This window comes from Felis catus, chromosome B1, assembly GCF_018350175.1.
Source record: "Felis catus isolate Fca126 chromosome B1, F.catus_Fca126_mat1.0, whole genome shotgun sequence".
Taxonomy (NCBI): Eukaryota; Metazoa; Chordata; class Mammalia; order Carnivora; family Felidae; genus Felis; species Felis catus.
This window is the reverse complement of record NC_058371.1, coordinates 82,225,754-82,251,383: the sequence shown is the minus strand read 5'-3', so window position 1 is coordinate 82,251,383 and position 25,630 is coordinate 82,225,754. Positions and strand designations below refer to the sequence as shown.

The window sequence follows — 25,630 nt, the reverse complement described above, 5'->3', positions numbered from 1 at the left end:
TATAGCCATCCTAAATGTTTATACACTCAATTAACAGAGCTTGAAAATATATGAAACAAAGACTGACAGAACTGTAAGAAGAAACAGAAAAATCCTCACCATAGTCAAAGATGTCAATACTTCTCTGTCTCTCAATAACTGACAAGACAAGTAGACAGAAATTTAGTAAGGAAACAGAAGACTGAACAACACTATCTGCCAAATCAACCTGATCAACATTTAGGGAACACTCCACCCAAAATATATACATTCTTTTCAATTTTACACAGAAGGTTTACCAAGATAGACCATTTTTCTATTTATAAAAAAGTCTCAAAAATGTTTTAAAAGAATCTGTTCATACACATTATACTCTTTGACTACAATGAAATTGAATTAGAATCAACAGAAAGGCCTCAAAAATATACCCAAGTATTTGGAAAATAATTAAAACACTTTAAATAACTTATAAGTCAAAGAACTCAAAGGAAAAATTAGAAAGTATTTTGAACTGATTAAAACTGAAAATACAGCATTTTAAAATTTGTAGCATGTGGCTAAACTAGTATGAAGGGGAAAATGTATAGTGCTAAGTGCCTACATTAGAAAAGGAGAGAGGTCTCAAATTAATGACCTCAGGTTCCATCTTAGGCAACTAGTCAAAATCATAGCAAATGGAATCCAAAGTAAACAAAAGAGAGTAAACAATAAAGATCAAAGGGGAAATCAATTAAATAAAAAACAAAAACAACATAGGGGCGCCTGGATGGCTCTGTTGGGTGACCGTCTGACTTTGGCTCCGGTCATTTCATGGTCTGTGAGTTCGAGCTCTTCATTGGGCTCTGCACTGATGGTGCGGAGCCTGCCTGGGATTCTCTCTCTGCCCCTCCCCCACTTCCTCTCTCTCTCTTTCTTAAAATAAATAAATTTAAAAAAAAATAGAAAAAAATCAGTGAAACCAAAATCTTGTTGAGAAAAGCAACAAAACTGATAAATTCTCACTCATATTGATCAAGAAGCAAAACAGAAGACACAATATCAGAAATGAGAGAGGTGACATTACTACAGATTCTATAGAATAAAAGGATAACAAGGCAATACAGTTGACCCTTGAACAACCTGGGTTGATATTGTGCAGGTTCACTTATATGTGGATTTTTTTTCAATAAATATAATATAGTACTGTATTTTCTCTTATTTTCTTAGTAACATTTTCTTTTCACTACCTCAATTTATCATAAGAATACAGCATATAATACATATAACATACAAAATATGTGCTAATTGAATGTTTTTTGTCTTATTATTTTAGAGAGGGATCAAGGAAGTGGGGGAGAGAGGCAGAGGGAGAGAGAATCTCAAGTAGGCTCCATGCTCAGTGCAGAGTCTGACATGGGGTCTCAATCTCACTACCATAAGATCATGACCTGAGCCAAAATCAAGAGCCAGATACTCAACCAACTGAGCCACCCAGCACCCCTGCTAATTGAATATGTTATCGGTAAGGCTTCCAATCAACAATGGGCTATTAGTAGTCAAGTTTGGGGGGAGTCAGACATTACACATGGATATTCAACTGCCAAAGAGGATGGAAGGCAAAAGGATGACAGAAGGGACTTGTTCTTCCTCTTACCTTGCTTTTCCTGCCTGCGTCACTCTGGCATCAACCCCTTATCTTGTGTTATGGATTAAATTGTGTCTCTGCCCCACAATGATATTATAGCCCTAATCCCTAGTACCTATGAATGTGAACTTATTTGAAAATCAAGTCTTTGTAGATGATCAAGTTAAGAGGAGGTGGACTTTAACCCAAGGACTGGTGTCTTTATACACAAAGAGGAAATATGGACACATGGACAGATATGGACATAGGGATATGATATGAAGATATAAAGGGAAGTCAATTTACAAACCAAGGAAAAGAACCCCTGAGCCTACCAGAACTAGGAGAAAGGCACAGAACAGATTCTCTCATATCCCTCAGAAGGAACCAAGCCTGCTGGCGCTTTGATTTCAGACATGCATTCTCTAGAACTGTGAGGGAATAACCTCTCTATTGTTTTAAACTACCTAGTTTGTGGTACTTCGTTATGGCCATCTTAGAAACAAATATACCCTATCAGTGGCAGGTGGTTCCAGTCTCTAGCTTCCTTCCAGCACTGCCATAATCTATTTCATTCCACCACCCTGGGGAGTACCTGCAAGTGCTGGGCTGCAGCCCTGTCTCCGTGAGGCCATCAGGGCTCAGTCAGCTTCTGGGTTCTGTTAACCCCCATTCTTCCTTTGTTCCTCAGTCTGTAAGGATGGGAGCAGCTCCTTGCAGTTACTGTTTTACTTTGGTGTTCCTTTTGTTTTTGTCAGTTTCCTGACACCCATTTAACACATGCCTTATACTTAATTCACGCTGTGGACATAGGAAATAGCTAGCACAGTTTCTTCACTTCTGGTAAGAACCCTGAGTTCATCATTCATTCAGAATAAAAGCCAAAGTTGGAAACCTAGCTTATAAAATCCTATGCAATCTGTGCCCTGCCCCTGGCTACTTCTCGGCCTGCTTTTCTCATCACTTCCTTGGTCACAGCCACACTGATGTCTTTACAAATCCTTAGACGTACTAAGCATGCTTGCTTCATGGCCTTTGACTAGCTGTTCCCTATGCTTGTGGATATCTGCATGCATGTGGCTCCCTACTTGAAGTCTCTGCCCATACCTCTGGAGACATCTTTCTTAACAATGTGTACAAAATTATTTCTCTCAACCCCTGCCTTCTCTTTCCCCGTAACCCCCTTCCTCTACAGCAAGCATCCCCTTCTGGCAAACGTCATATCCATGTTATCTACTGCCTTCCCTAGTAGACTGCAAGATCCATGAGAGAATCATTGTTCGCTGCTGTGTCCCCAGTGCCCAGAGCAGAGTCTGGCACACAGCAAGTGCCAACTTTTGAAAGGACGATTGAGTAACTGTAGAAAAATACTCATCAGCAGACCTACCCTTGTGTCAGTGTGCTTGGCCTGTAACGAATCTTTAATTTTTAAAAGATGCGTGATTATTCTTTGGCTTTGTTGGCTGCCTTTCCTCTGTGGAACTGTACTTTATAATAGCATCTCTTGAAATTCTTTAATGATAGTGCACTTTAAGTTGCATGTTCCCTTTTGTTTAACAATTTAGATTTTTTATACTGCAAATATTTTCTCCATTTTCCAACCTTTAAAAATATTAATTTGAGGAGCACCTGGGTGGCTCTGATGGTTAAGTGTCCGACTCTTGATCTTGGCTCAGGTCATGATCCCACTGTTTGCGAGATCAAGCCCTCCATCGGGCTCTGCGCTGACAGTGCAGAGCCTACTTGGGATTCTCTCTCTTCTTCTCTTGGCCCCTCTACTGCATGCTTTCTCTCTTTCTCAAAATAAGTAAGTAAAATAAAAAAAAAAGTATTAAGTTGAATAAGACTGGCCAGTCAGCAGAATTTCTGAAGAGACTGGCCACTGTATGAGACAGGTGTATGACATTGTATGAGTAGGATGATTAAAGAGTATGAAATGTATGACACTGTACGATGAGACTCCTCCCTGGGATGGCCCAACAAGAAGGAAATGCAATTCCTACCCTCATAGAGCTCAAAGTCTCATGGATATTTAACTCCCATGAAGAAAAAAAATCTCAACAGTTATCACCAATGCACAAATGAAAACAAAGAAAACATAACACGTAAGTGCTGGTTAGATAAGATGCAACAGGCTGAAGGGTCATTCAAACTACAATAATCCCTCGATGTTGAGTAAAAATCCAGGATTTAAAGAAAGAGACAAAGACAAATGAGGATTAGGTACCTGCAAAAGGAAATGACACATACATGAATATAACTTCATTAGTTTCCTAGAGTTTATAAACTACACTATAAATTTAACCTCTCTCCTTTCTTAGTTACCTCTTCATTCTGTGCCTCTGTTTAAACGTCTCCTATTCTATTCTGAATTCACATGTTTCTAAACTTCAAATGTTTTTAAACTTTAAATGGTAGTTTCTAAACTTTAAATAAACTCTTTCCAACTCACCTCACAGGTCTCAACTGAAATGTCATTTTCACAGAGAGACTTTTCAGTGACTCAGTCTGAACTAAGTGTGCCTTGTTATTCTCCATCATAGCATGTCTCTCACACCCCTTACCACAATTTATAATTGTGGGTTAATTTATGACCTTATCATTTATCCTCCTTGCTAGATAATAAACTACTTAGAAACAGGGTCATTACTGCACGTATATTGCACAGCCCAGTGGCTGGTACTCAGTATATACTTGTTGAAATGTAATAGTGCATATGTTTCTGCAAAGGCTAGAAATCCATACATAAAACTGATTCCAATATCCAAAATAGTTTTATTTTCAACATTTACTAAGTTTAAGTTGTGCTAATTTCTGATACATAGAAACATGTAACCACATAACTATATATACATACATATATAAACACATACAAACATAATTCATATCCACAGTAATATTTTGAACTTTATCCATGAAATTAACTTCAATTTTGGTCAAATATTTCATCTTTTACAATACACCTAATCTGTTCACAAGAATCTTCCATCCATCCTTCGTACAGGGTATGACCTGCATGTAGGTGGCAATCTTAGAGGGAGCTGCTCAAGAAAGGTGTGATGGGGCCACCCTAGTGCAGCTTTACTCCTTGCTCACAAAGACTTATTTGATTAGTCTGGCTGAGTTTGGTCAGATAGGGGGTCCCTTCTTCTTCGAACAACTGCTGTTGATTTAGCTGAAGAGGGAGAGCTCCTTGATGGAAGATCATTTTCATGTGCAAGTGTGCACAGAGCTGCGTCACATCCAAGTTGACTTTCAAGGCTCAATCTTAAGAAATAACCCAATGTCGATTCTTGACTCCTAAAAATTATGCTGTCAAGTTGGCTACAGGTGAACTATGCAACTTCCCTCTGCGGAAGAAAAAAAAAAAGTATCAGAAGTGACTTTACTTGTATAAAACTGCTTAGTGACTATACCAGTGACACTGAGAATAAATAAGCTGAGTTATATCATCAGTGACCCGATTTATTGACTCGTCATGACTAACAATACATGGGATCAATTCTAGCTCCCATGTAACAAGAAATAAAATGTGTGTCTCATTTCAGTAATCTTTTATAAACTATTTCTTAAAACACAGGGTCACAGATTATAACAGCCACATAATTTTTTTTACCAAAATTAATTTACCTTTTAAGTGTCCTTAGTCTTGAAGTACAAACCATAAGGAAGGCCTGTTCCAAAACTACTAAGATGAATTCATCACTTGGAGTCGGAGCTCAAGCCACTGAAATATAATTTTAAAAGGTTTTTTTTTTTGTTTTGTTTTGGAAATAGAACATAAAACTGGTTATTTGGGAGTAAAGGATTGGATAGTGGAAACCAACCTAGATTGGGTCCCTAAACCCTGTTTTTTTAAGCTACCTAGTTAGATGAGATTGTAAGATGATGATCTAATCTTGATGGAATGTGTTTTCTCCTGTTTATTAAATGAGAGTTTAAAGTCTTAAGTCCTTATAGTTCTATGATTTATTTTATATTAAAAGTCCTTGACGTAGGAAGCATGTCAGATAAAGCAGTCTGTGATATCAGAAGTAGCATTTGTGATCACACATAGAAAGAACTCATGTACATACACCAGGCCCTGGGAGAAATGTTAAGGATGCCATCCCAGACCTACACTGAGCTCAGTACCGGACCAAATATTGCAGCAGATTTTTTTCAGGTATTTGAAGTGGTCACCTCTCCAGGGAGAAAAACCTACCTCCACTAGTAAATCCAGGTCCAGAAACTGAAAGGGGCAGAAGCCCTATCTGGCCACTGAGGCCACTTTAACAGCAATTAGCTTAATCCCCTGTCCACTTCCACCATCGTCGACTTTCACGTTAGTTTGGCGAAGCTTATGTACTAGAAGTGAAGCAAATCCAAATATGGGGAACATTCTTCCATCGCCCAAATGGGAAAACTGCCTTATCTCTTCTTCAAAATCCCATCTACCAGAAAGTCTGCCTCCCTCTTACTCCAATGGGCACAAGGCACATTTTGTGTGCAACCCTGCATCGGCTCACCCTCACGCCAAACTGCGGGCATCGCGTAAGCGTCAGGTCACCACTCTTGATAAGGTACAGATCTTTTTCGAAACACTTGTACACAGACTTCGACTAGCTGGGGGAAAGGTTATTATCTAGGTACATCGGGTTCATAGGGCATCCTGCTTCGGGACTCCCGCAAACCTGCTACGAATTCTTCCTCCAGAACTAATGCTTCGGTAGCCTCTGTATTTACACCACTCGGGAAATCTCCCCAGGATTTTTTTTTTTTTTTTTTTTCATTTAAAATGAACGCTGATTCTGAGGCCAACTTCCTCTGTCCTCCACCTGAGGGGGGGGTGCGCTCCGGCGTTCCGGGAAGGTGCGGGCGGGGTCCAACTGGGTTCCAGGGCACAGGTCGGACCTCGGAAGGGGAGTCCGGGCCCTGCCCGCAGGACTGGGGGCCCCGACACCCCACCGCATGCATGCAGACGCGCTTGTGTCACCTCAGCAGGGCGCGGCACCTTAAGCAAGGATGGATACTTCTTCTCGAACAGTCTTCGGACCGCCTTAACCTACTCGGCGGCTCGCAGGATCTGGGTTGTACCCGGGCCTCTAAATCAGACCCCAAGGAAGATCTTAATCGACTTGAGCTTCGCGTTGCAAGTCACCGGCGAGCAGGGGGAGGCCGTGCGGCCAGGAGAGGGAAAGGGACGAAAAGCTCCCTCCCGCCAACTCCAGCCCACTCGGTTCATTCCGCCCCCACTCCCCGGCCTAGTTTGGGGGGGGGGGCTAGAAGTCGCCCCTTTTTTACTCACTTGCTCTCGGAGCCTCGGCCGGGCCGCCTTTAGCCAGGGGTAGTGCGGAGGGGCTCTGGGGAAGAGAGGGGAACCAGCGGGCCATCTCCGCGCGCCCGCGGGCCGGGGCCAGGGACGCCCCCAGCCGGGCGCCCTGGCGAGGCGGGCGCGCTCCGTCCCGCGCCTTCGAGGCTGGCTCCGAGGGCTCCGCCAGGCCCTCCCCCTCCGTCCGCCGCCGCGGCCTGTGGCCCCTCCCCGCCGCAGCCGCGAGGCCGTCGGGCCCGGGGGACGCGCTCGCGCCGGGGCCGCCCCCTCCCCTCCACCCCCACCTCGGCCCGGGCGGGGGCGCGCGAGGAGCGGTGACGTCAAGGGGCGCGCGGTGGCAGCACCTCCCCGCGCGCTAGTTAAAAAGAAGAAGAAAAGAGGGAGCGAAACATGAGAGGCTGTGTGAGAAGCTGCAGCCGCCGGCAGAGGAGACCTCAGCATCATCTAGAGCCCAGCGCTGGCCCTGCCTGCGTCTGCCCCGCCGCCGCCGCCGCCGCCTTTTCTGTTCCTGCTACTGTCTCACCTAAACAACTCCCGTTACACGGACAAGTGAACCTCTGTGGCCGTCTTCTCCTCCTCTTCTTCCTCCTCCTCTTCCAACTCTTTCTCCTCCTCCCACTTCCCAGCCGCAGCAGGAAGCCCCTAACCCAACTGACCCTGGCACAACTGCAAACGGTGTCATCTGCACAACCCTATCTCGGTCCTCGGACTCCCCTAAGGCACTGGACCCATCGCCTTGTCTTTCATTTTTCGCAAAGTTGCATCGCTCTACATATTTCCGCCCCCGGCACCACTCTCTGCCTCTCGAGTGTCCCCCGCAGCCTCCTCCTGGAGCTGCGCCCTAGTGCCCCTGGTGGGCAGTGGCGTTCCCCCCCCAGCCTCCCGCGCCGAGCCCCTGCCGCTCGGGGCAGACGATGCTGAAGATGCTCTCCTTTAAGCTGCTGCTCCTGGCCGTGGCTCTGGGCTTCTTTGAAGGAGATGCTAAGTTTGGGGAAAGAATCGAAGGGAGCGGAGCGCGGAGGAGAAGGTGCCTGAATGGGAACCCCCCGAAGCGCCTGAAAAGGAGAGATAGGCGGATGATGTCCCAGCTGGAGCTGCTGAGTGGGGGAGAGATGCTGTGCGGTGGCTTCTACCCTCGGCTGTCCTGCTGTCTGCGGAGTGACAGCCCAGGGTTGGGGCGCCTGGATAACAAGGTAAGCACGCAGCCGCCTCACAGATGCGAGAGTGACATGCTGGCTAGGTGGGGGCTCCCTGGGGCTCCAGGACTGCTAGTGGCCGTGAGAAGGGAGAAAACTTGTTTGGAGAGTTCTGTCTGATAACTTTGTCTGAAGTGCTAGCGTGATTCGGTGGTGCGTTCTTCTGGGGTGCGCAGATAGCTCTCCCGCCCCCACGAGTCCGTGGTCGGGATGCTGTGCACAACTGCCTGTGTCAGAAAAGAGAAGCTTCTGTGGTACCCGCATGCTGGGCTGGGTAAATATTTTAAAAGAATCGCGATTAACAGTGTGTTTTGGGTCGAATCGGGCATTGGCTGCGGTGAAACTGTAAATTAAGGTGGCTGTGGTTTCCGGTTTATTTTTCTAGGGTAACAAGATTTGTGCAGTTTTCTCCACGTGCTCGGTGAGGGAGAGGATTGAATCGTAAAGGATGTTGAAGCATGGTTGGTTTATGATCCCCAGCCCCGTCAGAGGGGGTTGTCTTGCATTACAATAGTTAAGCTGCGAAAAGGAACTCCTGGTACTCCAGTTGAGAACCCGAAAAGCTGGCCAGAGATTTTGCTGGGGCGTATTTGTCACCTAAAACCGAGACCGTTCTCCGCCCCAGTTTGTAATGTTTTGAAACATTGTAAATTCAGGCTTTCAAATGGCAGTTAGTTGTCCAGGAAGATCTTCTCTAGAAACTTGTTTTAGGACTAATGGCATTTACACTTCCCTTGTGTTCTTGAGTTTAAACGAATATGAGATAGTGTCGATTGAGTGTGAAGGCAAACTTATTTTTTTGAGTTTCCAACATCTTTCTTGTCATGGGACGCAGCAACGTGGGCTATCTACTGTACTGCAAAAGGAAAGGGGGGATCCCGTCATTAACAATCACTGCACGTGAAATAAACAATCAGGTGTCTTCGCTCCCCCTCCCGTTCCCCATTTTAGGTTTAATTAAGAATTCCTCTGTTACAACACTGCAGTTGTCAAGGTCTGAGAGACTCTTGGAAAACTTGTGCTTCAGTCTTGCTGGCCCAGGCATTAAAAAAAAAAAAAAAATACCCAGGCTGAATCTAATTTTTATGCTCAGTTCACGGTAGATTTCACTCTATTCTCATGTAAACAGCTCCTACGAATCAACATATGTGTCTGGGTGGTATCTCTCACTTTGTTTTGTAACAAAAAGCCATATTGCATCATTTAATTTGCTCAAGTCATGCAAATAGGAAAAAATCAATAGGACAAAAAGGGGTCGACTTATCCTCCTCCCCACTAAACTGCTGCCCACACACAGAGTCCTGTTGCTTATGGCAAAAGAATAACAACAACACCATTGTGTTTGTTAGTTGGTTCACTAATGGGTGAAACTAGAGAACATCATTCTCTTTCAGTCCCCAGCTCTGTCCAAATGTTCATGCCTTTTGAGGGAGCATTTGTCCAACTCCCTCTATTCCCAGATGAGTGAGAACCGTCTTGCTGCAGGTTTTCAGCTGCAACTCTCTCTTTATTCTTACCATATGCAGCAGTAGTCTGCGATTCAGGGAACAGATATTCCAGCATTTTATTCAAAACAATGTCATTAAGCTCCTGTGTGGTAATTGAATTAAATCAGAAAAGCTACATTCACATCATCTGCAGGGTTTTACCAGGAGCTTCAGAGAAAGGTTTAGAAATATCTGCCATTAAATCTCCCTGTGTGCAATGTACACTATGACTACACCAGTGATCTCCAGACCCCTGCAATGCTGAACTCTACCAGGAACATGAGGAATGAAAACTTTAACTGAATAGAGTGGGGAGTTGGAGGGGCGGGGGGGCGGAACTGAGGGGAGTTATAGCCCTTAAGAGGAGTTATATAAAAATTTTTTTTTTAAGAAATCATTCTTTAGGAAGAAATCTGCCACGTTAGCTATCCACATTCCTTTCCGTTTTACGTGCTTCCAATCTCCAACAAACCCCTACTCATTTGGAAAATGTGTCTGAATTAAATTCGGTACACTAGACTTTGCTAGTTCCATTACAAGTGCTTTATAAACCAACAATACTCAAATTGTTCAAAACAGAGAAGTGATATAGCTATGCATGTGCATTCTTGACCTATGTTAGCTCTCAAGTTTTAATAGTTTTTAAAACATGTTATTTTATAATAAACTTCAGTGTTTCCTTGTTTTCCCCTAAGCCTTCCTGGCTTATAATATATGTTAGGGTCTTATTTCATAACGTGTGTACAGGAGAGATGATGGCTGTTTGAAAGGTCCCGTTTTTGTTTATGGAAAAAAAAAATCTCCAGAAAGATTTCTGCAACTTTTCAAGAAACTACAGGCACATCTTTCTCCTATAGGAAGAAACTTCATAGACAGTAGCAAAATAGGTAGGAATATTTGAGCATGCTCAGCTGTGCAGTTAAATCCAGACTCCAAACTAACATGTTTTCTTTACTGTAATGAACTGGCATTGAGTTCAATTCTTCATAATGGTATTATGCTTTTTTGTTTTAATTTTTTGTACATTTTAATAATTTTGTGTATCGTAACAAGATTGTTAACTGCCATTATAAACAAATACTGCCAAAATTTAGGAAGTTCTATTGTCTTGGCAATATTTTTGCAGTTCCTAAATACAACATGCTAAAAGGACCTCATTCCCATTAGCCAAATTGAATCCGCAGCCAACTGAAATACCCCCATTTCTAAAACTTGTAGCCACAGAGGCATAGAAGCTCTCTCTACCTTGGGTGGTTTCACAGCCAAAGCTGTCAAGGAATGGGTGAAAAGTAATTGTTTTCAAGTGTGCCCTTTTACAATCATTTGTTTGCTCTGGCTCTTTCAGGGACAAAGGCTATTGTTGAACACATCCAACTAAACAAATAACTCATCCTGGGGTCCCTTTAACAGCTGCCTGAGTACAATGATCTATTTACATATTAGCCTAAAATTGAAACTGAACTCTTTAATGACATAATCCAGCACTATAGTGCCGAGACGCATGTGTTCCACCCAACAGCTGAACAGCCTTGTAGGCATATGATTTTTAGAAATAACTTTCTGTGTACCCACTGATCTTAAGGCGACATCTTAATATGCTGTCATGTATTTTCTCCTGTTGTCTGCTCATCAAAACCACGTGGGTGCCTTTTTATCCTCTTTGTTTAGTTACTTGATAAATAAAGAGAAATACAGAAGGTCTCTGTCACCCATTTTACTATTTGTTGATAAGCTATAGTTCTGGGCCACACTTCACTGTGTACTACGGTGTTCATCTTACCTTTCTTCCATGGATTTTACTTTCTTGTGGCCAAAGATTAAAGGATGACCTTCCAGATGTTATAAATTAGTTAGCAACAGCCACGGTCATTACTAGGCATGCTGTAATAATGTCTCGAAGTTTTACATGACTTTCAAAGTATATTTAGTTTAAACCACTATAATTTGATGGTTTCATATATGGCTTTTAAAAATCGAAACAGGAAATTAGCTTAAATTTCTTCTTCAGATGGATGACATTGTCAGGCATAAAGTTAAGGACCTATATAGACACAAGCACATAGGCAAAAAAGAAGAAAAAAATACCCTACACACACCAGTACTCATCTGTCTAAAACAGTGTTGCAGCTTGGGCTGAGTCAGTTTAATTGACTTCAGTAAGACTATTGGTTCATTGAAACCAAAGCCAGAATGATGGCTCTATCTATCTTCAAATAGGTATTTACACTGCAGACCTCACACAGAGCAAAATGTTACCATCCTGCTGGGCTGGAACAGCGTGAAACTTTACAAAGAATAATATTATACTCGATTTCAGATAATTTATTGAATCCTATTTCTGAAACTTTTGATGAGAGATCTTGTGGCCAGGACACATTCCAAAAATTGTAAAAGACAAAATTCTTTAGGCACTAAAATCAAGCTCTTCCTGGATAGCAGCTGGGAGAGTACATGGGGATCAGTTTGTTTCAGCTATAAAAAATGGAAGTATGCATATTCTCCATAAAACTAAAGGTAATTACATTCCAGTTTTCCAGCCAGCAAAAAAGGTGGCTTCAGCATCCTGCAGTTGTTTTGTTCTTAGGGGACTGCTGTACGATAAACAAACAGAACAAAGTTGAACAGTATTAATATTGAATAGATCTGGTGAGGTCTGCCAGAGTATGGACAATAAAAGACATTTAAAACATTCTTGGAATGCAAATTCTAAGTGTCTGGCATATGTTTCCTTTTAGAAAATTTAACCATTTAAGCAATTGTCATTTAAATAAATTGATAAAAATCAACGTGTAAATATAACTGTGGTTAATAATAACTCTTCTGAATGTTATAGGTAGTGACAACACAGAGTGTGTGTGTATCTATATCTATATCTATATCTATATCTATATCTATATCTATATATAGGTACATATATATATATGGTAACTTCTATAGAGCTTTTAATTACTGCATGCTAAAATTTCAGCATGCTTGTATTCAGCGATTTTTTTTTTAGCTGCTTTGTTCTTTCAGGTCCAAATTTTGTTATCACCTAGAATATCTTTACCCTAAAAAATAGAAGCCATGCCATTTACTCAAATTAGAACCTCAACTCATGAATGAAGTATTTGCTTTGAACAATGATTTAGAGTTTCAAATGTTATTTTCAGTTCCTAGTTCTAAATAGTTAAGTATAAATTTAGTTACATAAACTGAGAAAAGGTATAAAATTCATTCCCATTATTGTGTTTTTTATTATGAAAAATCAATGCATGATTTAGACAGCATTACATTTTACGTCTCAAATATTGGGCTGGTATTGTCTTCTATATTTATTAGGGGAGCTCCTGAAGTCAGTTTTTTAAAGTTAGTACTGGACACCAAGACCTATTTTATCTCCAAATTACTAACTGCAGTGAATCAGTAACTCCCAAATTGGTCTTATTGAAAAAAAAAGACATAATACTGTATAAATAAAGATAAAAGTATTCTTTTTTTTTTTATTAAAACTCACTCAATCCTATACAAAAGCACTTTTATTAAACTCCTGTGTTTATTCACACATATAACATACCTGAGGAGCTGGTTAGAAAGTTTTTCCTGGCTAAGATAAAATGAATAATAAAAATTGGTCTGAAACCAGTTTCAGCTTCAGATATTATTTTTCTACAACATGAAAAGGCAATATTCCCCCCACTTTAGGAAACTTTCCCGATGCAACCTGTAGATTGAAAATGAACTGAAACTAGAAAAATGTAATTAAAGTAGTATCTTTGAGAATATCCTATCACGAATTTCAAGAGTGAAATACGTTTTTACCTAAGACAGAAATGATCATATCTTAAAAAATTCTACTTTACATACAGTTGGATAAAGGTATTTAGAATTTTAAAGTCAAATATCACTATGCACTATGCAAATATCGCTATGCACTCTGATGCAGAGTAACATGGTAAAGGGTTAAAGGGTCTCAATATAGGTGTCATTTAATTTTTCATACCCAAAAGATAAACAGGCTTTGATCTGCAAGAGTAAGAAAGACTTTTGTGCATCCTTACCCTCCGCTCCCCCAGCCCAGCCCAAGAGACTGTACTTCTAGCCTTATTAAAAGCATCCTGTGTTTCTGATATGATAATTCTTTTCAGACAACTGCACTGGCTAAGTTATACTATTCTACTTATATGATTACAAAAAACATAACTAGACCTAGCTTCACATGAATAAAAGGAAGTTTGTTTCTGATTTATGGCTTTCAGATATTTTCTGTTACCAACAACACAGAATGTGGGAAGTTACTGGAGGAAATCAAGTGTGCACTTTGCTCTCCGCATTCTCAGAGCCTGTTCAACTCACCTGAAAGAGAAGCCTTGGAAAGAGACCTTGTACTTCCCCTGCTCTGCAAAGACTATTGCAAAGAATTCTTTTATACTTGCCGAGGCCATATTCCAGGTAAAAAAAAAAAAATTGATAAATTAAATAAACTACTGCAGCATATCCTCACAAGATACCTGATCTTAAATGTTTGCTTCTGAGAGTGTAAAATTTATCTCACCTTCCAAAATACCTACTTTTGCCTCACAATTAACCTTTACAAATTTGTAACCTTTCATTGCTGCTAAAAGGATTACTATCATTTCAGTCTGCACACAGTATGTTGGTTTCGATGGGATGTTTTACAGTTCTTGTTAAATCAACACTACAGTTGGTAATCTACACACATTGGATTATCAGTTCAAGTTTCTTGTTGATGTCTTCTTCATCCATTAGCATCCATATCAAGACAGCCTCCTCTTCTACATAGCTGATACGCAAGTGCAGATTGTCCATGGACTTTTAAGGTAGTATTCCCTTAATTAAAGTATCACTAGAAATCCAAGAAAAGTAACACCTTACAAAGCACCTTTACATGTAATGACTAATTTGCTCTTCAAAAACTCTATGCTGCAGGTAGGAAAAGTGGAGTCATCCCCATTTGACAGATGACGATAACTGAGCCTGAGGAGAAGTTAAATGCCTTAACCAAAGTTGTGCAGTGAGGAAGTGATAGAATAGATTAAGAAGTTCTTAGGTTGACAGTGTCACGAATATACCTGCTCACTACCATATTTTGGACCCTAATAAACATATAGATTCTTGGACGTGGATTAATTTTACCATCAAAAGTTTATAAACTTTGGTTGTTACTGCTTTAGTTGGAAGAATCAACATAGAGATACAAAAGAATTTAACGACACAGATTCTGTTTAGTTAAGCAAAGTCACACACAAACAAATCTACTGAAGCTAACAGTTTATAAAACTAAATGGCATTGAAGGAAAAGACAAGCTTTAAGGATGCCCTTGGAGAACTTTTTAACTGCTATGCATATTTTACATTTTTCTCTGACCCAGAAAAGTGTGGATTTTTTTTTATAGAGCTCTCGCAATAACCTAAGAAAACATTTTGACTAGGATTGCTTGCTTCCTTTGGTGTACCATAACATGTATCTAAACCAATTCATGTGAAAATATTATTATTGTCTTTATAAACCACAACCATGTTTGTAAGGCTTTTCCTAAACCAGCTGTTTCTTCCTCTTTATCACGTTCCCCAAAAGCAAAGTAGAATAGGTCACGGTTGCATAGAAGGCCTGCCGAGAAGCGATAACAGATTAGGTACCATAAAGGTTTGCTGCAAATTTCAAGTCTTGAAGGTTTGCCTTTACCAATGTAAGTTGAAAAGAACACCGACACTTCCCATTTTCCTCTACCTTTATCTACTGGAGATAAATACAACTATGCTGTATTTAAAGACTCACCCAGAAAGTCTCCATCTATGTGAAGTTATTTTAGCTTCCAAAACAAACAACAAAAAGCAATATCTAGCAGAAGAAAGAGTGTAGCAAACAGCTCAGGAGCCAGAACTGCAAGCACCTCGCTCCCCAGATCAACATATGTGGTGACGAATGACAAATTTATTTTTCTACAAAGTTTGTATATATGTAAAACTGCTGAAGTGCATCAAGATGTCAAGTGCTTTTGGTGGCCACCCAGGCTGCCTTGAAAGATAACCAGATGAAAGCTCTACTCCAGTGGTAGAGAGAGCAGCAAGGGTGCTTCCCAGGGACAGGCTACAGGCTTTAGCAACAAGCAGGGGGGGGCTTCTCCTGCCTCCGTCAAATGCTAATAATCATCCTGAATACTTGTCGCAAAAGTGAGTTGTAATAACACATTCTTTGTGTTAATTTATGTTAATCAATTTGTTAGCCAGACTGATCCTTGGCACACAGTTGACCATTTTCTGAAGTATGATAGATAGAGAAGATGGTAATCCTCCCCTCAGCCCTTGCCCCAACACAGAAGGCTCTTTACAATTCTAGAACAATTATCTTTCAGAAATTGCTCTCAAAGCAAATTTTTAATATTTTCACCTTCTCAAGTTTACTTAATGACATGGTGTAACTTTTCTCTGGAGTTCAAAGTTGCAAAAAACAGCTACTTTGTGATTCTTTCTTATAAGAAGTCGATATATTTGACTATTCTCATGAACAGCCTCATCTTTCTGCAAATCAGAAACTTAAAATGCAGCACTAAGGCAAATGCTAAAAGGGGTTGAGAGAGAGGAAAAATAATTTCTAAAATGTCTTCATTTCCCTCCATTGCCCAGAACGTAAAGAAATAAATACATAAATGATCTACCCCTTTGCTTCACCTTCATGACTTTCAGAAAGCACCACCAGTCACTTGGGAATACAGGTACAGCTGAAAGAAACTCTTTAGAAACTTTAATTCAGAAACATTCATGGTGTGCCTATTTTCCAAAAAACGAGAAAAGTTTAAAAATTAATATAGTGAGGATATACTAGTGTTTTATTAATCATAATATTCACCAGTTGTGAGTTGACTTAGGGAAGTAAATTCTTAAAACTTCTAAAAATAACAAAATTGCATTTGGAAAAAAAAAAAAAACCCGCACAGGAGCTTCTTGCTCAGCATCACAGGCCTTTTCTCCTGCTGCACTGTGATGAACGGAGTAGATGCTTTCCTGTTCACTCAGTGATGGCATAGTGCACTCTCTGGGAAGTGTACAAAAGGACAGACATGGGCCTTGCTTCCTCCTTTACAGTTGTTATCACGAGTATCATGATACACTTTTTATCACTCTCGGACTGTCATCTCTTCAGCTGTAGGTGATTTAGTGTGAAATGTCAGTATACAATTAGTTCGATTGGTTTAATCCTGTTGCTAATGAGGCCAAGGTCAAGGGTTTGATTCCACTGAGTCTCTCTAGTCCATAGCCACTTCTGACCCCAGAGAGATATCTTATACATGTGTCTTCCCCACGAGAGCAAGCCAGACGGAATGGATGGATACATCAAAATCCACTACCTCTATTAGAAAATGCTGTCAAGTGCAGGCCTTACTAACAATGGGTTTCATTTCGTTTCTTTCTTTATTTGCTGAACAGCATATATAAGGAGGAAAAGTAACTTTTCTCTGGCATACATTCTGAGAGAAACGCTAGAGCTTAGAATACTCCACAGAGAATATTTGTTTACATGAGCATGTTATGGGGTGCTTTGTGGTATAGTAGGACTGGATTCATCCCGCTCCAGGACATTTGATAAATTATCAGGAGTTTAAAAAAAATACAGCTGCTGGAATAATCTGTGTACTTCCATCATTAGTAGACTTGATGATACTGTGATGATACAGGCTGAACTAAACACCCACCTTCAGTAAAATGCTCTTCAGGGTATTGTTCCAAATAAAAGGGTACTATTTGGTAAATTCTATCTTCCCTGGCAGTAAATGTAAGCCCAGTGTCCTGAAGCCAGGTCCCTTTTAGCTCTTCACAGCAAAATATATCTTATTCATCACTGTCCACAAAATCAGATCATTGTAAAGTATTAATGAAAATGTTAGATGTGTGTAATTATGAGAAAATACCCATATCTTTATGTAAAAGTCTTTTGAGTTGACTCCCTCCTTCACACTTGTTCAGTATAGTGAGATTCTATAAAAAGCTAGGAATAATTCATTGTTAATCCCAGTTTTGTTTTTGTTCTCCTTTTGATTTGGTAAGAGAACATAGTACCTCTGGAGCCGTAGAGTTTATGAATCTGTACTTAATTAATCTTTAGATGTTCTATTTGAAAACGATTTCTCACTTCCGCATGTTTGTCCCCAGCTAATAACTCCTTGTAAAATGGAATCAGCCATCAGCATTGTTTAATTTCTCCTTAAGATGGTATTGGTTTGCAGACTATGATGCTGGAATACAGGGGGTTTTTTTTAAAGCAAATTTGAAATTTCTTCTCAGTTACACTTTGAATTTTTTTTTTTTTTGGTGATCCTGCAGGCAACCATCATGTTGAAACAAATTTTCTCATTTTCACATTCAGTTATAAGTATATACATAGTATGACAGTATTCCTGTGTGCATAATATTGGCATGGAGATCTTGCTGCCTGATGGGAGCTGTGTGTGTGTGTGTTTGTGTGTGTGTGTGTTTGTGTGTGTATGTATCTGTGTGTATGTGTGTATGTATGTGTGTGTGTGTGTGTGTGTGTGTAGGTGTGTGTGTGTATCCAAAAAACGATCTAGCCCAAAACTGCAAAAGGTTTGATTTAACAACTCCATTCTCCTTCTCTTCTTTTCACCTCAGATATGATCGTTCAACACTACTGGGCAGTTTTCATGTATATTCTTAGCCAGAAAAGAATGGAGGAGAAAGTTATCTTTTGTAAACAGTTACTTGCTGAAGAAGAGTAAATGCTGTGCAGCCTTCATTCCTCTCCCCAATTTCTAATCCCTGAATTTTTTCAAAGAAAGATAACCTCCTTGCAGCTGCCTTGCCCCTCGTGTGGAGCACCCCTCCCAGCTACTATGCCGACTTTCAGTCTCACCTCCCATACCCCCATACACACACACACACACACACACACGCACGCATACACACACACAACTCCCAAGGACATCTGCTCTCACTTGCCTGGTTTCCAAGGTTAAGATGCTTCTTAGTAGCCTAGTCAGATATTGGCCTTGAAGAGTCTGTCTCAGAAATTTAGAGGTGATACATTTTACTCAAAAGTTAGGTGAAAACGTACACCAAGATCCTCAGAATTATAAGATTAGTTTTAGGTTTGAGAGGACCTAGGTCAAGGGCATAGAAAATAAACTTTTAGTCTTTCATGTTTCATTGGTAAGTCTCACTTGGTTAAGAATTGGTCCCCAATTCTTGTTTTTAGAAATCCTTACAAACCTGGACCCATTAACCACTTCTAAATATCAGCTAAGTTATAAGGTGCCTTTATCACAAAGCTGATAGGTGTACAGTAATCTAATTTGTTAGGTAAAAAATCAAAACATTATGCATAAAGATATGACACCAGAAGCAAGAAGTTAGGACATCATATGAGGTCGATTCTGGTAGCCATATCATATTCTGAGAGCAGAAATCATCAGGATATGGAAGTGAATCTTATTAGTATGCCCTCCACCACAAAAAAAGCCAATACTTGATGACTCAAATTGTGAGAGTAATGTCAAAATTCTTTTTTGTCATCAAGTCCTCTTCTTTTTTTAGTCAAGTATAGCTGTTTTTATTTGATAAAAAATTATTAATATGTAAGAAAAGAGAAAACAGCTTTCTTTCAGACTTCCTTAAGTAAGTCTATTTTGCATTTTTGTTTTGGCTTGTTATCCTTGTTTGTTTGTTTGTTTGTTTGTTTGTTTGTTTGTTTTTCAGTGAGGGGTGGTATACCAACTTTCTGATTGAGAAGATTGAAGGGATATATTAAGTATAGTTTTGTTTTACAAAATAATCATTATTTTATATAAAGTGAGGTGTAGGAAAAAGGCACCTACATATTTGAAAATGGAGACTCTGTTCTTAGCACAATTACTGTCAGCCAGTCACTTATAGCATCTAATGACCTTGTGATATTCATTAGATTTATTATTTAATCATATGTGAGCGACAGTACAAAAAAAAATATGTAAAATGACCAAAATCAGCACCTAATAGCCTATCTCTTCTTTCACTCTAATTTGTTCTTCTTAATAAGTTATTTTTGCTCTGGGGGAAAATGCTGAATAGTGATCAGATAAACGTACAACATACATACCATAGAATCTTGCAAACAGTCAATAACAATAACAAGATTAATGCTGGATTTGTATTATGTGTATTTCAGATGAGTCTTTTAAAATAGCCAATGCAATATTACTCCATTTTAATTGAAATTCTTAAAATTTTTTTGAAAAAAATAGAAATCCCAAGCAAAAAAAAAAGATTAGTTTTCATTCTTTTTATTATTTTCCTAGGATATTCATATACTTTCTAAAAAATCTCTTACTCTATTTTATCTTTCATATAGGATGTTTTTACTGTGACACTAGATATCTCTAATGAGTCTTTTGCATTTCTTTAAAGGTTTCCTTCAAACTACTGCTGATGAGTTTTGCTTTTACTATGCAAGAAAAGATGGTGGGTTGTGCTTTCCAGATTTTCCAAGAAAACAAATCAGAGGACCAGCATCTAACTACTTGGACCAGATGGAAGAATATGACAAAGTGGAAGAGATCAGCAGGTTCATAAAGATAAATGCTCTTTAATTTAAAAAAAACAAAAACAAAATACCAACTGACAAATCTTGCGGTTTTATTAGTGAATCAACTGTTTCTGTGCTTGATTCCAGCAGCTATATCCTCCAGATGCTTTTTTCTTTCTTTTGGATAGTTTGCTTCTCTAATATCATGTTCCCTTAAAAGCGTTTAATGCTTAGACTACTAATCTTTTATTATCATGAGTTTGGCTTCTCTATGATTCCTGTGAATTTCATGATTACAGTTTTTTTTTTTTATTTTTTTTTTTCCAACGTTTATTTATTTTTGGGACAGAGAGAGACAGAGCATGAACGGGGGAGGGGCAGAGAGAGAGGGAGACACAGAATCGGAAACAGGCTCCAGGCTCTGAGCCATCAGCCCAGAGCCTGACGCGGGGCTCGAACTCCCGGACCGCGAGATCGTGACCTGGCTGAAGTCGGACGCTTAACCGACTGCACCACCCAGGCGCCCCTCATGATTACAGTTTTAAACTTGAACTTTATGCTTATTGTTAGCTTATGGAAATATTCAGCACAATTATCATTAGCAAATCAAAGTTTTATAAATAGATCTTAAAACCTTCTCTCTGAGGGCCTTTCTGTAAGGCTTAATTATTGTGAGTAAAGCTCATTTTAATTATAGTCACTCAAAGATAAGATAATGAGCTTCTGCAATTTTAAAAGATGTAGCATTTTTATGTTGACTCTCTCTTGGACTTTTTGGTAGAAGGCTGTTTTATGTGTTCCACTGAAAGCAATTTAAAAGAGTCCTGTTGTGACTTTTGGGGTTAACGGCACCTCCTGATTCTCAAAACCATTGATTCCTAGAGGAAGTACCTTTTGAAAAGGATGTTAAGTGCATCCTTTGCCTCCCTCACCTCAAGAAAAGCTTACTGGTTTTCTTTAACTTGTTTAGGAAGCACAAACACAACTGCTTCTGTATCCAGGAGGTGGTGAATGGGCTGCGCCAGCCTGTCGGTGCCCTGCACAGCGGGGACGGCTCGCACCGGCTCTTCATTCTGGAAAAAGAAGGTTACGTGAAGATACTTACCCCCGAAGGAGAAATTTTCAAGGAGCCTTATTTGGACATTCACAAACTTGTTCAAAGTGGAATAAAGGTTGGCTTTTTAAATTTTATTTATCTTTGCTCTGGCTATGTTAATTTTATTTTAGTGTTATCATTCTCACCGGAGGTATTTGTAATAAAAGAAAGAATATTTAAGGAGAAAATAAGGAGACAACATAAGGGAACAAGAATTATGGCAACTGAATTGGGACAGTGGCATTAAATGTCTAATGTTATTTGGTGACTATTAAGCAGTGCAATGAGATTGATATCTTGACATGCTTTCCCTATGTAATTTACACATTTAAACTAAGTCTTGGTTTTATATAGTATGTGTTTAAATGTTGTTTGACAGGCATAATGCGTAGAATTGTGTATCAGCATTTGCTAGTAGAAACAAAGAGGTCTTTTGGTTATTTGGGCAACAGCAAACCATTCTTTTCCCGCATCTGTTTGTGAGTCTGTGTCATAAAAAAATGCTACTTATTCTGTGCCTTCCTTGTACAATGTTTTTGCAGGTAAGTCAAATGTTTTAATCTATAATTAGCCATCTTTATATTACATATGCACATATTGCCTTCTTTCTCACTTCTCCGATTGAATTCTCATGTTAAATAATCTAGCGGCATATAAATAAAATTATTGTCAAGTTTGTTTTACAAGAGTGTGACATGCTATAATGTTGGCAGTATAAGCTGTAAAGCAAATTGTGGCATTTTAAAACTGAGGCACATTCAACAGCTCATGACTAAGTTAGGTTGAAACAAACTAACAGTATGATTTGGGAAGAACTGGTTATTTTTGTCATGTCTTACCTGGGGAAAGAAATCAAAGGAGGATTTATACTCTTCTACTCGTAGAGAAATAAACTCCTCCTTGCTTTGTTGAGCTCTATTCAAAGGTAAGAACATCAAAACCAGAAGAAACAGTCGGGGAAAAATACAGGTATATTGCTCACACCAATTCATTACCTACCATTTAAAATCATTAGAACGATTCCATTAGAATATAGGGATTGCCACATCATTGACACCACCCTGCTTCAAGAGTGTGTTGTCAGTGTCACTAAGACATCCTGCATATGAGAAGTACCTTATGGTACTTTTGGTCCTTTAAGGAAAAGTACTTCAGCACCAACACACAGATCATTTGGAAAACCTGTTTAACTCAGTAGTTTCAACTTTCTTCCAGTAAAAGTTTTCATTAGACTTCACAGCAGATCATCAAAAGTCTCTTAAAACGAAGCATTTGTGTTTTGCACATAAGACTTCAATAAATACTTTTTGGAATGTGTTCTGATAATTCACTGCCAGTGTACCTAAAAGAACAAAGAATTAAGATACGGCAGCAAATACATTACTCACTAGCAGTGTATTTTTCTTACTGTGAAAGTTATACTCTCTAGGAAAGAAAAAATTGGGACTGCATTTTAAAAATCATCACCTATCATCTCATCAGGTAAAGAATATCACTACTTACATTTTGATATACCTCCAACTTTTATATTAAAATTAGATGAACTTATCCTGACTACAAAGGTAACACAGGTCCATATCAATAAATGTGGAAACACACAAAAATATGTTTCCTTGCAGCTTTTTCCCTAAGCAGCTTTAAAATAAATTTGAAATCAAACCATATATACATCTTTTTAACCTTCTTTTTTTGACATAACAATATGTCATGAGTATATTACCAAATTTGAAAACTTTTCTCAAAAACCTAGTTTTTATCTCCTCCAGGTATTCCATTTCCTAATTATGAAGTGTTTCCTTTTTATCATTGTAAATAATGTGCTTTATCATTCTTGTATGTATTATTTAACCTGCTCATGAATGACTTCCTTAACATCCATTCACAGAGCATTACTGAGATGGGGACATAGATCATTACACATCTTGCCAATGGCTTTAGGATATGTTTTCAGGTATTTGAATGAATAACATATAGGGGCACCTGTCAGTTAAGCGTCCAACTTTGGCTCAGATCATGATCTCAGCTCAAGCCCCGTATTGGCCCTGAGCTGCCAGTGCAGAACCCACTTCAGATCCTCTGTCTCCCTCTCTCTCTCAAAAATAAATAAACATTTTTTTAAAAAAAAGAATAACACACAGCTTTTATGTATTTTTTGAATAACAATGTTGGTATTAAAAAGATAATGAATGGTAAAATGTAGGTGTTAGAAATGAGCTCAATTTTGTTGTAAGAAGTAAAGAACTGATATTCTTGTTTCTACTTTAACTACCTAAAGAATGACTGCCTCTTAATTAGGGTTCCTTCGGAACGCCTCCGCTTCAGTTTGTGCCCATTCGTTGGTGTAATGAATGAAAGTTTATCTTCTCTGACTTTGAGACATTTTATCATGCAATGAAATTGTATAAGCCAGGTTATGACAGTGCTATGGTTCTGTGCTATCTATGTTCTGCAGGCCTCTGGAAATTCTGGAGAAGCCCTTGTGTCTTCTTTCTTATGATAGTTCCAAGGCTTTTAGGGCTTAAATATAAACTTCAAAATCCATTATTCTGCATTTGTAGAATATATGACATGACATGTTTTAAAGTGCAATATTTGAATTCCCTTGAAGTTTGGCACTAGTGATGTCAGTAAGATAGGAATCTATCACATGGATTTTTGAGTGTGTACTGGGTAGTGAGTAATGATACCACAGCCTTGTTCCCTCAGATAGGTGATCTGTCCTTTATCTTAGGCTTCATGAAACTTCCATCTCGAGTCATGAGTTGGAAGTATTAGGAGAGGCTGTCGTTGGTATGATGGGGCAGATGCCAACACATTCATGAATTGGTCACACCACTGATTTTTGTGATATGCCCTCAGAGACTTCTGGAGTAAAAACATTTTCAAACTATTTCACAGTAGTTTTTTTAGGCTTCTTGATGTATGAATAGTTAGTGTGTTCATGACAGTATTCTGTGTCAACAATCATTTTGTATAAATGACACAAATAGAAGTCTCAAAAATTATTATGTATATCACTTCTCTGTTCTTTCCTTTTTAAAATTCTAAGAGAGGACATAAAGCTGTTTTAACTAAGGTATTGATTGCAATACTCCGTTCACAGAAATTAGTAATGTATACTAACCCCAACCTTCGTATGTTTGAAATGAAAACAAGACAAACCACCTTGAAGATCCCTCCATGACAGTTATTGGTGACCAGTCTGAGTATATTAAATCAAACATAAAGAGGAATTCCTGATTATAAGAGTTTCTAAAAGCTAGGGCTTGCTAGAGGGGAATCTGGAATTCCTTTTCTGTTAATGGTCAAGTAAAAATCGACAGGGGTTTCTACCACCTGGTAATGGACTGACCTTTTTGTGGCAAGGAGTTGGACTTGGTTGATATCCTCAAACCTTTACCAGCTCTGATTCTTAAAACTACTTCACAGAAGTGCCATCCACATAGCCAACCATCTAGGGAACTTAGTCAACTCTTCCCTAAATGGTCCTGTCTGAAGCTAAAAATATGTTGTCTTTTTTTTAAAAACCCAAATTGTGCTGCCTATATTGCAGGAGATTTCAGTACACACAATTGTCTGTCTCACCAAAGTTAGATGCAAAACTGCAAAACACAAGCTAAAGACTTCTTTTTGCTATAGGAAATAAATTGTGGAGTTGGATTAATGGAATAAATTCTATGCCGTATGAATTTAAACTATCATTTTATTTGAGAAAAGACAATTCTATTCACAACTCAAATCCTAGAAGACTGGGGTTTGTGACGTTGCCAAATGAAGAGTGAGTCAGAAAAATCTTTTAATTTTTTTTAACACTTATTTATTTTTGAGAGAGAGAGAGAGAGAGAGACAGAGACAGAGCACAAGTGGGGGAGGGGCAGAGAGAGAGGGAGACACAGAACCCAAAGCAGGTTCCAGGTTTTGAGCTGTCAGTACAGAGCTTGACCCGGGGCTTGAACTCACAGACCACAAGATCATGACCTGAGCTGAAGACAGACACTTAACCAACTAAGCCACCCAGGTGCCCCAGAAAAAATGTTCTAAAAGTATGTAGTGATTTGATCGAGTTTTGATTATAGTACACTGTAGAAGCTAACTACTAATACTGACACTGAAGAATGACCCAAGTGTTCAGCTGGTGAGCAGTTTTTAAAATCATCATTTGTGGATGTATATATGTGTGCACATGCATTGTTTGTTGTTGTTTTATCCCAAAGGGAGAAATTTAAAAAATTATACTCTCTATCTCCCCAGGTAAAAATTTCTTTAAGATACTGGTAGTGTGAGGGGCACCTGGGTGGCTCACTGGGTTAAACATCTGACTTCGGCTCAGGTCATGATCACCTGGTTCGTGGGTTCCAGCCCCACATTGGGCTCTGTGCTGACAGCTCAGAGTCTGGAGCCTGCTTCAGATTCTGTGTGTCCCTCTCTCTCTGCCCTCCCTT

At 39.3% G+C, this 25,630-nt stretch overlaps 2 protein-coding genes across 6 annotated transcripts in view; one reads left to right on the top strand and one right to left on the bottom strand.

Annotated features, from left to right (window-relative positions):
- Positions 1–4,337: 4,337 nt before the first annotated feature.
- Positions 4,338–7,337, bottom strand: LOC109498955 (CLK4-associating serine/arginine rich protein-like). 5 transcript variants are annotated; one of them, XR_006596717.1, is made up of 4 exons: positions 6,870–7,337; positions 6,558–6,666; positions 5,213–5,309; positions 4,338–4,932 (listed from the first exon to the last, which is right to left on the bottom strand). XR_006596717.1 is itself a non-coding variant. In XM_045055812.1 (2 exons), exons 1-2 carry the CDS (start codon positions 7,335–7,337, stop codon positions 4,918–4,920), a joined length of 483 nt encoding a protein of 160 aa, XP_044911747.1. In that variant the 3' UTR covers positions 4,338–4,917. The 5 variants fall into 5 exon arrangements, 1 of the variants encoding a protein (XP_044911747.1); XR_006596720.1 differs by lacking the exons at positions 6,558–6,666; positions 6,870–7,337 and adding exons at positions 5,787–5,929; positions 6,091–6,551; XR_006596718.1 differs by lacking the exon at positions 6,558–6,666.
- A 470-nt stretch (positions 7,338–7,807) lies between these two features.
- HHIP (hedgehog interacting protein) overlaps positions 7,808–25,630 on the top strand; it is a 95,776-nt gene continuing 77,953 nt past the window's right edge. Inside the window, exons 1-4 of the mRNA XM_003984977.6 lie at positions 7,808–8,086; positions 13,815–14,007; positions 19,975–20,131; positions 21,063–21,264. Of these exons, the coding sequence (XP_003985026.1) occupies positions 7,808–8,086; positions 13,815–14,007; positions 19,975–20,131; positions 21,063–21,264 (831 nt within the window). The remainder of the gene's footprint in view (positions 8,087–13,814; positions 14,008–19,974; positions 20,132–21,062; positions 21,265–25,630) is intronic.

Excerpts from the sequence above, each read along its gene's own strand:
- LOC109498955 (XM_045055812.1), bottom strand. The coding sequence starts at position 7,337 with ATGATGCTGAGGTCTCCTCTGCCGGCGGCTGCAGCTTCTCACACAGCC.